The sequence below is a fragment of the Sceloporus undulatus genome, unplaced genomic scaffold (genome assembly GCF_019175285.1).
Source record: "Sceloporus undulatus isolate JIND9_A2432 ecotype Alabama unplaced genomic scaffold, SceUnd_v1.1 scaffold_17, whole genome shotgun sequence".
Classification (NCBI taxonomy): Eukaryota; Metazoa; Chordata; class Lepidosauria; order Squamata; family Phrynosomatidae; genus Sceloporus; species Sceloporus undulatus.
The window spans coordinates 2,624,863-2,641,977 of NW_024802939.1; the positions used below are offsets into that span (position 1 = coordinate 2,624,863).

At 39.9% G+C, this 17,115-nt stretch overlaps 1 protein-coding gene across 1 annotated transcript in view; it reads right to left on the reverse strand.

Moving 5' to 3' along the window:
• LOC121917420 (laminin subunit alpha-3-like) overlaps nt 1-17,115 on the reverse strand; it is a 176,128-nt gene that overhangs the window by 82,722 nt on the left and 76,291 nt on the right. The window contains exons 22-33 of the mRNA XM_042443368.1: nt 16,381-16,537; nt 14,563-14,695; nt 12,336-12,478; nt 11,725-11,825; nt 11,458-11,611; nt 10,701-10,861; nt 9,297-9,405; nt 5,702-5,793; nt 4,823-4,985; nt 2,132-2,258; nt 1,877-2,016; nt 315-430 (exon numbers count right to left, since the gene is read on the reverse strand). Of these exons, the coding sequence (XP_042299302.1) occupies nt 315-430; nt 1,877-2,016; nt 2,132-2,258; nt 4,823-4,985; nt 5,702-5,793; nt 9,297-9,405; nt 10,701-10,861; nt 11,458-11,611; nt 11,725-11,825; nt 12,336-12,478; nt 14,563-14,695; nt 16,381-16,537 (1,596 nt within the window). The remainder of the gene's footprint in view (nt 1-314; nt 431-1,876; nt 2,017-2,131; nt 2,259-4,822; nt 4,986-5,701; nt 5,794-9,296; nt 9,406-10,700; nt 10,862-11,457; nt 11,612-11,724; nt 11,826-12,335; nt 12,479-14,562; nt 14,696-16,380; nt 16,538-17,115) is intronic.

The window sequence follows — 17,115 nt, forward strand, 5'->3', positions numbered from 1 at the left end:
AGTTTCCCTCCTTTTTGAAACCCTTGTGCTCTTACATAATGTATGCTGCAAGACTTGACAAGCCTCTAGAGCAAATTTAGAGGGGATGCAACAGGAAAGTAGAAAAAAAATCAAACCACCCAAAATGCCCTCCCTCCCCATTGCACTGAAAAAGGAACACTAGTTGATACTACCCATGGCCTATAACATATACACTTGGTGTTGAAGACTCCAGGCCCAAGGCTGTAGTCCTAAACACACTTAGTTGTAAATGCCATTAAATTCTGTGGTGCTGATTTCTGAGCAGACACATACAGGATTGGCCTGTGACTTACTTAATGTAAAAACTGTTTTCACCACACTTGTTGATGAAATCAAATGACTTGTCCACAGTGTCTTTATAGAGAAGTGTGTAGCTATAACTGTCTGCTGGAACAGCCAGTACGCGTTCCTTTAAAATAAACAGAAAATAAAATTGCCTATGTTAGAGAAAGCTGAAAGTAGTAGGATCAAGTATGCAAGCACTGTTTCCATGTATTTGTCATTCAACTCAAAGATATGTGTGCACAAAAGGCACTTGCATTGTGCTGATACCAACTCCAGAAAAAGAAAGAACTATTATATTAATATGCAGATGGATGGACAGAAGGATAGATGGATGGATGGATGAACAAAAAAAACACACTTGATCTGGAAAGCCATAGCCTTGAGTATGCAAGATGTGAGCAGGATTAAGTACATAGTCTCTTCAAGGTCTGTCATTCATAGGGTCACTATTAAGTCAAAACTAACTTAATGGAAAGTGTGTGTGTGTGTATCACCTTTCAATAAAAACAAATTCATTGATAGTTAATATAAAACACAAATATATTTATGTGCACACATAAAAATCCTTAATACTAACTGTTATCACAGTACCACTAAAAACAATAATATCAGAAATGGAAAATCCAGAGCTTGGGAAAATAGATGCCTTCTTTTGATGCTTAAAAGATATTAATGTAGGTACAAGGCAAGCTTCTTTGGGGAGTGAGTTCTATAGGTAGAGTGCCACAAAACGAGAAGTCCATTTGTACCCTTGCTTCCTGCCACTTTTTAAATAATGGCGAAGACGTGTGAAGGAGATTTTGGTGTATTAGACAGCCAGCTATGGAAGAAGACCTTAAACATCTAGGTTCCAAATCAGCTAGGACTTTTAAAGGCAAGAAAAGAGACTGTGAATTGTACTCAGAAACAGAGAGAAGGGAAGAAGAAAAGAGGGGGGAAAGGGAGAAAAAGAAAAAGGGACAAAAAAAAACAACCTTGGAATAATGGACATGCTGCATAAAAATTTAAAAGTAACGGATAACGACAGAAAGTAAATGTCGTATACCCGTTTAAATAATTTAATCACGTTTAGTAAACAGAGGTTTCAAGAGTATAAATAAATATACACTGCTTTTTTAGCGATTTACATGCATCATAATGTAAATATGTTTTATATGTTTTATTTGTCTTGTATGTTCTATGTCTCTATATTTTCTGTATGTTTAGTTAAGTCATAAAATTATATATATATATATATATATATATATATATATATATGAGAAACAGATCAGAGGTGATTGGTATGTTTTGTGCTCCTAATATTGCTGCTGTGTGCCTTCAAGTCATTTCTGACTTTTTTTTTTGCCACATTTGTTAAGGGGGGTTGCATTTGTCTTCCTCTGAGGCTGAGAGAGTGTTACTTGCCCATGGTTAATTTCCATGCCTGAGTGGGGATTCAATCCTGGTCTCAAGAGTCATGCTCCAGTGCTCAAACTGCTAAACCACACTGGCTTTCTAGGCTAACTCCATCCAGATAAAAAGATTTGTCTTTAGAATAAATACCAAAGAGTCATCAATATAACAAACCTACCAACACCACTGTTTTTTCATTAGGGATTTTCACAGTTACTGATATACTATGTCTGGAGATGTCAAGTTCAATTTGATTTTCTGCCATCACTAGGCCTCGACATCCAGAAATATGTGGACAAAATGAAGCATTAGAAGAACCTAAAGTAGATGAAGACAAAACTGAGATCTAATCTGTGGAAACTAAAAAAAAAAAGTCAATGTAAGACAATGTAAGAAAAAAAAGCTTCTTAAGACAATGTAAAACCTGGCTCACCTGACCAGAGTTGTCCTCCATTCACAGTTACTTCCAGTGGAAACATTGGGCTCTCGGGCTGATAAAATTGTATGATAAAAACATATCTGCCCAAATGTATCACTCTTCCTCTCAGAGTAATTTGGTTCTGTCAACATACAGAAGTTTTGCGTGCTGATGTTTTTTGTTTTTGAGCCTTAACATATTTACCATCAAAACAGAACCAGCTTTGCACATTAATTGTTGCTCATCTTAGCTCTAAACTAAAACCAAAGTTTCTTTTGAATAGTTAATTCCCTGATAGCCAGTGATATATTCAAGTCGTTTACTCCAAGGACTTTATCATGTGAGGAATTTCTCGTAATTTTGAATGAAAAGAAAGTGGTCCCAGAACGCATTCACGTGAATTTGCTAGTTCAGTGAATTTATGTGAATGTGAATTGCATTTTAACTGGCTTCCCATTGCCCGAATTTGCGTGTGGTAGTCTATCACGCAATAACGTGAAACCCCATGATTGCGTTCAGATTGCCATTGGATTATACTTCCAATTTCCCTTGTCTGATAAACTCCCAAGTCAAGTCTCATGTCTATACCTCCAAGTATCAAGTTGGTTTTAAGTCCTTGTAAGATACTTTCAAGTGAATCTCAAGTCTAGGAGCCGACTTTCACAGAAAAAAAGGAGGTGGAGGGAGAAGATGTGAACAAAGTTAGGTAAAAAAAAAATCTTGGAGGGGAACAGCAAATGTGTTAGGCAATAAGCTCGAGGTGGGAAGGCCCAAGGTATTCCCTGCATTCCTCCAAAATAGAGGGGTGGTCAGGCTGCTGAGTAGACCTAAACCCCCATCCCAAGCCACCGCCTAAAGCATTTGTTGCTTCTGGATAAACTTAGGCCAGCAAATCAGTTACTAAAAATACAAAAATATACAGGGGGTGGAACAGACAGGCAAAATAAAGGGGTTTCCAACCGCTTTGAAGGTGGGATGTTTAAATGATGCATGCCTCCAAAGCATGTGAAATCTGGACCAAAGTCACACTCCAGGGTAAAAACCAAAGCAAACAGAACCCAGGATAGTCTGTCTTAGCGTCAAAGATGAGCATCTTCACACCTTCCTGCGAGTGCAGGGCTGTGGCAAAGCAAAGAAATGAATGTATGCCAACTTCAATGGATTTAATTACAACATACACAAAGCAGACAGTCCAATGGAGGCATGGCGTGAAGGGGAGAGAAGGGAACACGTAGGAGGGACTTCCGTAATTGTGCTTTGCCAATGTATCACTAGCACACCAGTGCTCCGATGCTGTGTATGGGTGCAGCATTGCACATGCAAGTGTGTGGCCGATCAAGGGGGGGCATTCAATGGGATGGTATGTGGGAGGAACTTGGGGGTCGCCAGTGGTGTGTTTGTGTGACAGTGTGCAGGTAGAGGGACAACAAAAAGAAATGCCCAGTGGCACAACTTGACACTGTGCCATGAAGGCGGGCCACATGCATCTGGATTGCTTTGGGAGCAGGCCATGCAGGTTTCAGCTTTTTCCTGTCCGTCTGTTTTAGGCTCAAGCCTCTAGTTGAGTTGAGTCAGTTCCTCATTTGTTGACAAGTCGAGTCCAAGACAAGTCATTGAAGTGACTTGAGACCAACGTGAGTCTGAGTCAGTGGGCTCAAATCTGTATTACTGCTGATAGTTACTTAGAAATTGTACTTTCAGATAGAAGACTTCTGGTACCAGCAACTAGAAAGCTTAGCACAGTTATCTTGGAAATAAATCTGCAATAACATTCTCATCTGGACAATCTGCAATAACATTCTCATCTGCAAGCTTCCTTAGGGAGTAAACTGAATGCCTAGTGTGCTTGAGGCCTAATGTTCATTGACATAAACAAAAAAAGACCATCTTTGGAGACAGAGAAGTACACATTAGCTTTAGTGATTACATCTTGTAAGGAAACACAAAATATGGACAATTCACAATTTGCATTTTTCTACCGAACTTAATGAGTTCCCACAACAGGTAAAGTTCATCCATCTCAGTAGGCTCAATATTAGCATACAGCATACCTGGGCAATGATTGAAGACTCTCTTCCACACTGCTGCTTTAATGTTTACCCTGGAGGATCACCCATACCAGCATCTAGATCTAAAACTAGATAATCATTTTAATTGCCCACTGTGCTTTTGATGCAGCATCAAGTAATTGTGGGAAAATAATGAGTTGTTTGCTCATTTCAAGCTTCCCAGAACTCAAGACAGTTTGTAAACTGGCATTTTGCTGCAGGGGTTATTAATGGAAGGCATTTTGCCAATGTCTTTCTCAAAGGACTTCACACTAGGGAGATGCTATGGTCCCTCACTTAGAACATTACAAAGAAATGCAAAGTCAAGAAATATGAATCATCCTTCCTGTCGCTTCCATCCCCATCTAGTAGGAAAACTTGGTCACAGGGAGAATAAGATAACTATAGCAAATTAGCAATTAAGTAAATAAAATATCAGCTTAAAATAAGTCATATCTTAGCAAGATTTTAGCTATTACATCAAGCAATAGCTATTTATAAAATGTCATATTCTTGTAAAGCAATAAGGAGAAATACCTAAAGCTCTTCAAGAGTTCAGCTGCACATTAGATAAGATTAACATTTACAAATCATTGGGCATAGATGGGTCTTACTTTGTACTGGACTGTGAGATATATTTATTACAAAATGTAACTACCTGTGAAGAAGTCAAAGTCACTCCATTAGCTGTGTGTGCATTTGGAGGATTCAGTGAATCTTGATAGACCATATTTCTCACCACTTCAATATTCCCATCTCTCAGAGCATCCAACACCACTGTTAAAGGAGGCATTTCATACTGTGAAGGGATGCATGAAGCACTTGAAAAGGGATAAATAAGGAGAGTATTAAGAGACATTAGGAAATAAAGCCAAATAAATGCAGAATGTTCACATACTGCGCAGAATGTTCACAGTATGTTCACATACTGTAATTATGAGAACATATACTATAGTTATGAGAATGCAAGACTGGCTGTATAGAATATTAACAAAATGCCTAAATAAATATTTGGCGAGTAACTATAATTATCACCAAATCATATATAACAATAATGAACTAATTATGAGTGTGGATATTTATGTAGCCAAAATGACACCAGCCAGGCAAAAGAAAGATTTCAGCAAACTTTAGAACACCCTAAGATTTCAGATGTACAAAAAATCTTACAAGGAAAAAAGTGAACAGGAAATCCAAAGCAGCTCGGAGATGTTTGAGTACTTTCAGTGGACATAAAAGAATCAGCTGCTGGGGAGCAAAGTGGACAGAGAGGAAATTGAATGGCATATCCTAGAAAATAAGGCTAGCTAATTGCAACTAGGTGACATTGCAGTATTTTTAGCAGGACCCACTTGGTCATCTAAAAAGAATTTGAAGGTTTTGCTTAAGTGAAGAATCTGTAAATATTATGACACAGCAGGTTAAATAATTAAAATTAGCCAAATTTTCAAGGAGGTAGTCCTGACAGAATCAAAGGACAAACTTCCAGTATCAAAATCATGGAGTGTTACAATGAAAAAGGAAGAAAATATGTTACCTTTCCAAATGACCATATGTAGCAATGCAGTATAGTTGAGGTTCCACATATTCTAGGGAAAAATCTTCCACTGGAATAATACAAATTTTACTCTAGGAAACAAAAATGACCTGCATGTTTCATTTTCCCCCCTTTACCAGATGATTGTAATAAACGAAAAAGACAGCTAGGGTATGTGAGAACCATATGCCATTTGTACTTATTTTAAAAACTTTTAAAAACAGAAGGCCTATATGCAATAAGACCCAATCAAGAAACTGGAAGACAAAGTATTAAACATTCTTTTCCTTGACTACAGCACCTTCTGAGGTTCATTAGAATGATTTGTGAAAATTCAGATATGTGCGTGATGTGGTGGGCAGAGAGCTATAACTATTATATCTTACATGGAATCAAACATATGCCCAGTTGACAGTTCATGTGTTGCCTTGGGACCCCGTCTGCACCAGCGTGGGGGCAACCTGGAGTATCTTGCCTCCAGAGCTGCTCTGACCCTTTTTCATTTCAAAGCCCTTCGTTACACCACCATGCAGCTGACCACATGAACATCCAGTCTGAGCTGCCCAGCGCATCCACTGCCATGGGTTATTTTGCTCTGAGGCCAAAATGAGGCAACCAGTGATGGTCACAAGGCCAGGTGCCTCGTTCTGAGTGAGCAACTGGTGGTTGCGGCAGACACACTGGGTGACTCAGCCGGGTCAACCTCCTGGCTTTAGAACTGTGGGCTCTGAATCTTTCAGGAAGATCCAGAGCAAATAAGGACTTGAAAAAATTCACGTTAAGAGGGGTTAAACTTAGTTCTGGTACTTAGCAGGCCAGACATCACCCAGTCAACTCACACCAGAACTGGGCTTTGGATCATGTGTCGTCCAGTCTCCCGGCCAAGAAAACAGGGAGAGGCAATGGTATTCGGCCCACGCTGATAAGGCTCCAGACAGCTCATTTTTCTTTACTTAAATACAGAAGAATGGTGTGATGTAAGAAGCACTGATCCTGTTTTTTTGCACATTACCAGGGGACATCTCAGTCGGGGAAGGGGCTCCTCCTCCTGCCCGAATCCTACCTCACCTTCCTCTCCTCCTGTTCCTTGTCTTTCTGTTGCCTGGTGGGCATGGCGAGCCCTAGAGGATCAGGAAGCAGAGGAGCGAAGCCTCAGTGGGGGCGGAGGCAAAAGGGACCATGAAGTCATCCGGCCAGGCCCCAGAGCCCCCCTTGGAAGTGGGAATTCCTAATGGGATGGTTGAGGGGCTCGTCCAAGCCTGAGGGGGGTGGCGGGAACTGTGCACCTTGGGCATTCCTTGGGGCTGGAAGACCTGGGAGGAAGGAAGGTCCAAGGGCAGCACTCTGGAGTGCCGCTTCCTAGGAGAGGCTCTGGGGCCCAGCCAGATGACCTTGCGGTCTCTTTCAGCTCCACCCCCCTGAGGCTCTGCCTCTTCACTTCCTGACCCTCCAGGCTTTGCCATGCCTGCCGGGAGGCAGAAGGACAAGGGGGAGAAGGAGGAGGAGATGAGGTAGATTTTGGGTGGCCGGGGAGGCAAAGTGCCATTGTACCCAATGGTGGTGTGGCCATCCATCTACGCCACCACTGAGGTCATTGAGACTTGAGCATCCATGGATTTTGGCATCCGTGAGGGGATCCAGGACAGATCAATGACGTTTGCTCAGAGGGTCGACTGTAATTTTTAAAGCTTTAAGTACGACTTGCAAAATGTAGAAGTTTAACTTCTTTGGAATGGAATCAACCAGCCATGCTTCACATTTGCTTTTATGTGCTTTATATACCCTATATCTAAGTACAAGCTTAGAGGTGTGGAAGGAAGAGAGACAAGAGAAGTAATAGTAAGTATCCAATAGGTGGCAGCAGATATCTTATAATAAAAAAATGTCACTGCTCACTTCAGAAGTCACCTATTTAAATAGTCACACCTTGGTTTTGCAAACCTGCACATAAATAATTTTTGCTTTATGGATCATTCTCATATCACATAAATTCCCCTAAAGAGACGTTGGCCTCTTTACAAGTTAAGAATATACAAGGGGTAGGAAGCTAAACTGTTGTCTTTGCTTTTAGAGACATTAAGATTTTACAGTCTTGTAGCTTTCTTGAACTTAGCAGTGCAGCTATGTTATAGAACAGGGGTAGGCAACCTGCGGCCCGCGGGCCGGATGCGGCCCAGCAAGGCCTTGGGACCGGCCCCAGCCCGGTCCTGCCACCGATTGCCGCCGGGGCCTTTGGCCTCTCATGCGCAGGGGCAAGGGGGCAATTGTCTATAGATGCCTCAGAAACATGCATTTATATTTTAAAAAATTAAAAATCAGCAATTTTTTTTGCGTGTCCTCCACTTTTTTTTTAAAAAGTGTCCACTATTTGACAGTGTTGTCCTACATCTGTCCCAGTTTATTTATTTATTTATTTATTTTTAAAATTATTTAATTATTTATTTTTTGGCTTCGGCCCCCCAGTTGTCTGAGGGACAGCAACCCGGCCCCTGGCTCAAAAAGGTTGCCTACCCCTGTTATAGAACATGAGCTTTGCATGTGAAAGGTCCTGCATTCAGTTCTGCTATATACAGTTAAAGCAATCAGGGAGCAACTGGCATTAATAATAATAATAATAATAATAATAATAATATTTATTTGTATACCGCCCTCTGGCAAACCAATCCGGGCGGTTAACAACAGTAAAATATAAAATATGACAATTAAAAACACTTTATCCCTCCCCCCCTTAAGACAGTATTAAATAGTATAACATATTAAAAATACAATATCAAGGATAAAAACAGCAATTAAAACTAAAAACCCTGATATCCCTCTGTTGATCCTCAACCATCTCTAAGATGGGGCCACGGGAGGAATGAGGGAATCAGGGAACCTGGGAACCTGGGCCGGGATGGTTAATCTGGAAAGGCCTGCCGGAAGAGATCCGTCTTGACCGCTTTTTTAAAGCTGTCTAATGATGTTATCTGACGGATCTCATCCGGCAGGTCGTTCCAGAGTTTGGGGGCGACAGCAGAGAATGCCCTTACAATTAGGGCCAGTACAGACCGGCATGAAAAGCTGGTTTCCCGCTGGCTTGGGGGCATGGCGTACACATGATGGTTGGAAGCTGGCTTCACACCGCCTGGCTGCCCACATGGCAGCAGGTTTCCAGGCATTTTGGCAACACGGTGTTTAGACACCACACGCTGCAGGAGTACCATAAATCCGTGGTGTGGTGGGAAAAGCCAGCTTTTTGCCATCGCAAAAAGGTGCTGCTTCTCTTTGGGCTGGCAAAAAGGCAGATTGGGGCAGTCTCGTGCAATTGTCGTGGTCCCAATCCGGCTTTCTCAGGGGCAGCTTTAAGCCGCCCCTTTGTGGTGGTCTGTTCCACCCTTCAGACAACCCTGGGCTTATATAGACAGGTAGTCAAACCTGATATGAAATACCTTTCTGTCCCTTATTTAAAGACACATTACCATAAGAAAAGATCCCTGCCCACATTCAGCTGAGAGTTGTAGCCCAAACAAGTAACTTTCTAAGCCTTACATAATACTGAAAACAGTGCTGCTGCTTTGGTTCTCACTTTAGGAAACTAGCTCTGATGGAAACATACCAGAAGGAAATGTATTACTGAAGATCTGAGATGCAACTCTGTATCAGACAAAAGGTCATAAACTGCAACACGATTCAGATTATCCATCACAACACTGCGACACAGGAAGCTGTAAGGGAGTTTAAATGTTGTTGAGAGCTGCTGACTTTTCTATGTAAAGTATGCTAGACTTCTTCATCTGGAAGAAGGCCTTTATTCTTCTGAATTTCACCCATTTTTCACATAACAAATAGCTGATAGAATCACTTATCAGGAGCAAACAAAGTAAAACCCTATACTGATGGGGGAAAGAGAGAAAGAAAAATCTGGGAAATAAATCTAATACAAAGTTTAAATGTTTGTAGTAAAAGAATTAAAGGGTAAAAGTTATTTGAACATCTATTCACGTTAGGATTTGACTTGTTAGACATTAATACACACACACACAAACAGATGCATTCTTTTTGATACAAACTGAAATTATTTCATATAATTTTGGTAAATATCTTCTCCTTTTTTGGAGGGAAAAACACCAAGACAATTATGGTAATGTCATTGCTACTGTTATTCCATTTGAAGCAGAGATATATGGATTCAGTTCCCTGAACAGTGATAAATAAATAAATAAATAAATGGAACAATCATATGTCTGATAATATGCACTCATTTCAGGTGCTACCATTGCTAGTTGTGTTCTTTCATGTACAAGACATGAACTGTAGGGGTGATCCACATGCAGGATGTCCACTACTCAACAAGTGAAAGTATTTGAAATACCTATGTATACCTGACACTATTTAGCTGAGTGGCAAATGAGCAATGCACATGAACAATACTATGATGCTGTAAATGTTGACGATAATCTCCAGATGCAGAGGAAAACATAATTCCAATATAATGGACAAGGTATGAACAATTCATCAGTATTTTCATACTAACTAAAAATTGACTATTTTGAGTCGTGCTAAATGTGAACTTGTGAATGATATTGTGAGTAGCTATGGGATCACAGAGCTCTTTCCAGTATAAATCCTCTTAAAAGAAAGTGGTTGATGGATAAAAAACAAACACTCTACTTTACAATCCCAGGCCAATAGACAGGCAGGTGAGGAGATGAGAAGAACTAAAACAGACACAACAGATAGGTCTCCAATGTCAAAGCACAAAAACTGAAAAACAGAAGAGTAAAGAATAGAACCAAGAGAAACCAAGATGGGACTAGCACGAGAAATAAGCTGAAGGACCATGGCTGAGCAAATAAGCACACCAGCAAAGAAAAACAGGTAAGAGAATGTGACTAAAACTGAAATGGTCCTAAAGAACTCTTAAAAGGTACGTGTAAACCTACACAGCTATTAAAAGCCAACCAAATACAAAACAGTTACACATCACGACATAGAAAATAATATTTTTAGATTTTCTCACCCATACTTGCAACTGTATATATTAATTTTTGCCTGTGTCACTTGTCCCATGTTGATAATCTCCACGTTACCAACATAAACTTGATTGTGTTCATTGACATACTCAAGCACTATAATGTAGCGGCCTGCTTGAGGAACATTTAATTTGATTTGAAGATCCACCTAAAGAAGATTCAAAATTCATTGAAATATGAAATAAAGTAATAATCATGGGGATTCAATCTGTTTTCATAAGCAATTAGTTATTCAAAAACTACATGGAACTATTTGGTTTCTCTTGAAGCAGGGAGAAAACAATAATATTATTTGTTTTTATATACAGAAGTAAATAATAATAAATAAAACTTATTTTTATCCCACTTTTCTGTGATGAGACAATCAAAGCGGCTCACAACATATTAAAATATCCACATTTACAAAATTATGTCCCAAATTCCCCCCTTAAAACAGGATTAAACATGTTACAATTAAAATATCTATTAAAAACACAATTAAAAACACAATAAAAAATAAAGTCAAGGATTTATGTCACCTAGTGGGAATCATGTAGAATATATTAAAAATGTAGGGAGTTACAGTCCAACTTCATCATCCCCACTCATGTCCTAAAGGCTGAATCCCATCCACTAAGGTCTTTCCTCCAGAAAAAAAGCCCTCCCTTTAAGTAAGTATCACCACATAGGGATACTGTTGAATATACAAAGTGGAAATGTGTTAACACACTGTGATAGATTTATATGTGAACTGAGACATCTTACCTCTTGACCACTTATGTGAGACATTACTGGATGTTTGGCTGTTGGTTGTTGGAAAACAGCTTTCCTGTACTCTCCCGCTTGCAAGAAAAATGTTACTTCTGAGCCAAGTGTGCAAGAAAATCTTTCTAGTGGCAAGTGCTCATATTGCAAACAACTTGAGAAGAGGAAGAAAAAGAAGAATAGATTATAATGCTTGATTAGACCATTAAAATAGAATAAAATAATAAATCAGGGCAATTATTTCATTGATATAGCAGAAGAACTAACTTATCTGTTGTGGCATGTCCTGGATACGTGCAAGGTTTTCTAACTGGTAAATGTAAGATGGATGCTTCATAATAGTCACTAGGTAAGAGCACAAAATAATCCTGGCAGGACAAAACAAAACTAGTATAAGCATTAGCTAGTGAGCACAAATTAAATGAACATATGAAAATGGTGGTGTTCTGTGTACATCTGTTACCTTTCAGCCCGCAGATCTCAACCAGGGGCCTGAACAGACAGGCCAAAATAAAGCTGCTTCTGGTGACTTTGGAGGTTTGCTGTTTAAATGATGCATGCTTCCTAAGAGTCCAGAAGGACTGGAGTGTGGCTTTGGTGCAGCTTCTGGTCCTTCTTAAGATGTGTGTGTCATTTAAACAGCATATCTCCAAAGTGACCTGAAGCACCTTTATTTTGGCCTGTCTGTTCAGGCCCAAGTCTCCCAGGTCCTCCATCTCCCAATTCAAATCCCAACTAGTCCTTGCAGTATATGAGTGATCATTCTGCATGTTTATTCTTTACTGCAATGCTAACTTCCTCCATAGGTATTTTCCCTTTACTCCAGAACAGAATGACTTCTAAAAAATACAATATAATATTCTAGATGAATTTCTTACCAGAAGGACTCCTTCAGCCACAATTTTAAAAATCCATGTTCCAGGACCTAGCAACAATGGATCTGCAAAATTTGTTCCTGGGACAGTGATAAAAGCTGGCTCACTACTGGGTGGGAACACAATGTCTTTCCTCTGATGAGTCCCTGACAGAAAAAGAAGTAAATTAATAAATGCACTCCTTAATATGTTCCAATAGGAACATTTTAGTCAATAAAATGAAATGAACAGCAATATCGCACTGTTAAAGAAAGATAATAAATGAGATGAATCTGGTCAAGTGGCCATGTTGGCTGGGGATTTTGCTAACTGTCCAAAAGCTAACTTTTCTATACTCTGATCCAGTCACCCAGCATGGATATCATTCCCTGGAGCACTGCACTGAAACAATGGCTTCATTAAGAAACATTAGCCTGAGGCCAATACATTTATCTAAAAATGAATCATGTGGCCATACACTCTCTTCTCTCTTTGTGCAATCATTAACAGCACTTACAGCATGGCTGATTTAAATCATAATGTCTTGTGATATCTGAACTCAGAACACTGTGATTTAATTTCTGTCTATAGATCAGATCCCATTTACATGTCCTGATCTGTAAGTAATGGTTATACCTAGATTTCAGAAAAGTGACTGACTAAAATCAAGAACAATATGGCAAGTGACACATGCTGGCTAGAGGATTCTCAGAGCTGAAACCCTGAAAGTCACTCTTCCAAGGTCTGATTAAACAAGAATAATTCTGATTAAAGGCAGCCAGGAAATCATACCTTCAGTATACGGATAATGAAGGCATAGGAAGCAGGGAAGGAACAGATGAGCATAGAGTTCATAGAGCACATGGCTCATTTTTCAGGCTGACAAACAATCTTCTTCTTACACACAGTTAATTAACCACTTCAATAGAATATCAAGATTCAGCCAAATCCCAGAATATGTACCATCCACTTTATGCTACATGCAACCAGACAATGGCTTTAAGTTTCAGTTCTTTTATCAAATTAATTGTTGTTACTGTGTGCCTTCAAGTCATTTCCAACTTATGGCAACCTTATCACTTATGGCAAGATTTGTTCAGAAAGGGTATGCCATTACTGTCCTCTGAGGCTGAAAGTGCGTGATTTGACGGAAGTCACCCACTGGATCTCCATGACTAAGCAGGAATGTAAACTTTGGTCTGCCAGAGTCCTAATCCAACACTCTGACCACTAAACCATTCTAGTATTCTCATGCTCTCTCACGCTAAAAAAAAAAAAAGATGCTGAGAGAATGTGACTTGCTCAGGGTCAACCAATGGGATTCCACAACCCAGCATGGATTTGAATCTTGGTCTCCCAGTCCAGCACACAAATCAGTATACCACACTGGACCACACAAATTAATACAATTATTTATAGTTGAGTCTGGAGGTGGTAGCTTTTAAATAAATACTATTGAAGGTCTTTATGTCAATTATGTCAAATGACTATTTCTAAAAGCACCTGAGGAAGTATCTATTAGTACAGAATATGCAACAGTGACGAGCTGAGAGAAATATGCATTGCTGGCAAAAGCCATGAATGCCATGCCATTTAATTAGCCTATGTGACAACTAAGGAGCGAAACAGAAGGCCCCAAAGGGGCGGCATGACACTGCCCGAGAGAACTGGACTGGGGCCATGAAACTGCATGCCCCAGCCCCTACCCCGCCAGCTTCCACCCCAAATAGGAGCAGAAAAGGTCTGCTCTTATTTTCACTGGTTTTGGGGCAAGTGACATCTGAACACCATGCCCCCACGTCACCCGGAAGCTGGCCAGCGCGGCTTCCAGGCTACTCGGGGGCATGTTATGTCTAAACGCCATGCCCCCAAGCCGGCTTTACGGGACCATCTATTCCAGCCATAAGTATCTTTTACACTGGCCAGTATTGGGTGGGCAATGCCAAATTCTGTATGTGGTAAGGTATTATCGCGAACGACAGCTATAATGCTGGAAAGATTACAATGATTAGAAAGGTGCAACCAAGAGGAGAGTAGCCCCAATTGATAGCGCTTTTGGGAAAAAATGCAATTTTAGTGGGAGAACAGCCTCGTGTGATTAAGTCCTAAGACACTGTACATTTCCCTAGAAGCCAAACTACTCTGATCATGTACACAAACTTTGTTAAATCAACTGAGTTCATTTCATGAAGATGCCATGATGAACCATTTGCTGATCAGAATAGTACTACAGCCACAGGGTTTTACCTACCTTTTTGAGACCGAGTTTGATATGCAATTATGTGACCAGGTATTTCAGCAGTTCCAGGACTAATATACCTCAAGATAACATGAAATAAAGAGAGGGTTGGTTTCTTCACATTCAGAGTTATCCTCACTTCATTCTGTAAAATGGGAGTTAACAAGAAAAAAAGCCATAAAGTGCCAAAAAGTAGAGCATGCAAGCAAAATATATGGTTCCTATAGAAAATAAAAACATAAACACACACACACACACACACACACACATATGCAAGACATTTATGCAGAGAAGCAAGCTTTTAGCCAGAAAAGAAAGCATTTTCACTAGGAAGAGAAAGATAGGCAAACCTAGCAAGAAATGTAATTCACTTACAAGTGTTATTAGGGTCAAAGTGCTTTCCCTCAGCAAGTGAGTTCGTCCCATTAGAGCTTTTTGAAACCAAGCTGACATAGTGCAGTAGTAGGTGGAAGAGCTTAGGAGAAGCCACAGTGACAGGCACTACCACCTCTGGCTGGGAAAAAAGAAGCAAAGAAGAGGACAGGAAAGCATATTATTTAATACTAAGCCCCACAGGCAGAAAACACCTAAATACATTTAGCAAATGTAAACATCTAATTGGAAAAGAAAAAAATGTGGAATGTTATGACATAACACAGTCCAAAACAATAAGTACAGATCTTCACAGTTAATGTTCAGGCTAAAGTTGCTCATTTTTATACCTGTATTACTAAACTTGCTTACCTAGGAGTAGTCCTCACTGAAACCAGGTCTACCGAGTAGACACATGTGAATTTGCTCAAAGTTTGGCATCACACAGCTAAACTTGATGTTGACTATATACCAATATACCAATATTGCATACCAATATTAAATAATGGATAGTGTAGCCAATATTGTGGATGTTATTTAAGATGCTTTAAGAATTTGAAAATAAGATTTTTCCAAGGTATTAAAGCTAACAAAATTTGGATCCAACTTGTACATGCTTTACTTCTACTTCTATTCCAGACCCTCCATATAAGCTATCCATCTGTCATGTTACACTAGCTTAACTTAATGACACCCAACAGGAAATAATAAGCAATTATCCTATTTCATTAACAACAAGCTATCTAAAAAAAAAAAAAACCCTAAAGAGCCACAAAAAATAATCAAAGAGTCTCTCAACTCCTTATTCAGGCTGCACCTGCATTGCAGAAATAATCCAGTTTGATACCACTTTAACTGCTATGGCTCAGTGCTATGGGATTCTGAGAATTGTGGTTGTTGTGGCACCAGAGCTCTCTGACAGAGAAAGCTAAATGTCTCACAAAACTATAAATCCCAGCATTCCATAGCATTGATAAACTGAATTATTTCTGCAGTGCAGATACAACCACAGTCTGCAGACAAAAATGTTTCTGTTCAGTTGTAACATGTCAAAGACTAATCTATATGTGTGCGGTCACTTTTCTCTTATGGCAAATTAGTTATTAGATTCAGAGCAACATACAGTATAGTTCCTCTCACTTATATGGGGAATCTCTTTGAGCAGGCTGGATTTCCCAGTGCTGCCTGTCCCTAGCTCAGATACAGACAACAGGTTAGGTAATTCATATGGCAAACTGCTTTAGGCACTGTTTAGAAGATCCTTGCCCAGATACAGGGCTAATGTGCAGACTAGACTTTACTAAAGAATGTTTCCTTCTGTATTGCACCCATCATCATCTAAAGAAACAGTGTAGTAAATACAGCAGGACTAAGAAAATGAACTCATTTCTTTTTTTTTTTTCCCCTCCTAGAGCTAGTTCACAAAAAATATCATCATGGCAAAAATTAAATACATACCTGTATTGAGGACATCTTTACATAACCTCTCCAACTAAAGCCAGGAAATTCTAGAGGGTCATAACCAAACCGGATCCCTCTTCCATTAGGAGATGTTCCATCTTCAATTTCATATTTCATGTGATGTAAATTGGGAAAGTAATAGTTCTTTTCTGGCCTTTCATAAATACAAAATGGAATGACAAGGCAGTATTTGGCTTTCTTTTTAAAAGGTTTCCACTTTTTGCACATTAAAGAAACATTATGACTGTGGACCCTTTCACACTACACAATAAGAGCACTATGGTTCCACTTTCAGTTGCCATCATTACATCCTATGGAATCCTGGAGTGTGCAGTTTAGTGAAGCACTAAATTTCTCTGGCAGAGAATTCTAAAAGCCCCTCCCCCTAAACTTAGGGATGCCATAACCGGGCGGCCCCCGTGACAATCACGCTTTTGGGGGGCCCCTCACAGTCACGGCCCGGTTTGGGGGCCCCCACACCTTGTTCCCGGTTCGGGGTCCGCGCATGGCTGTGCGCCACTCTCCCCACCTGGCGCACTGGCGTAGCCTAGAGAGCAGCTCTTTAAAACATCTCCCACTCAGAGCTATTATATACCAAGTGAGCCCACTTGGTATATATACCCTCAGGAAGCCTTACTTTCCAGGTTACAGTGAGCAAAGAAAAAAAGGCCATAAATCGTTCATGTTTCACTGGGAGTTTAATTGCCTCATCTTTTAAATGTAAACCGCGTC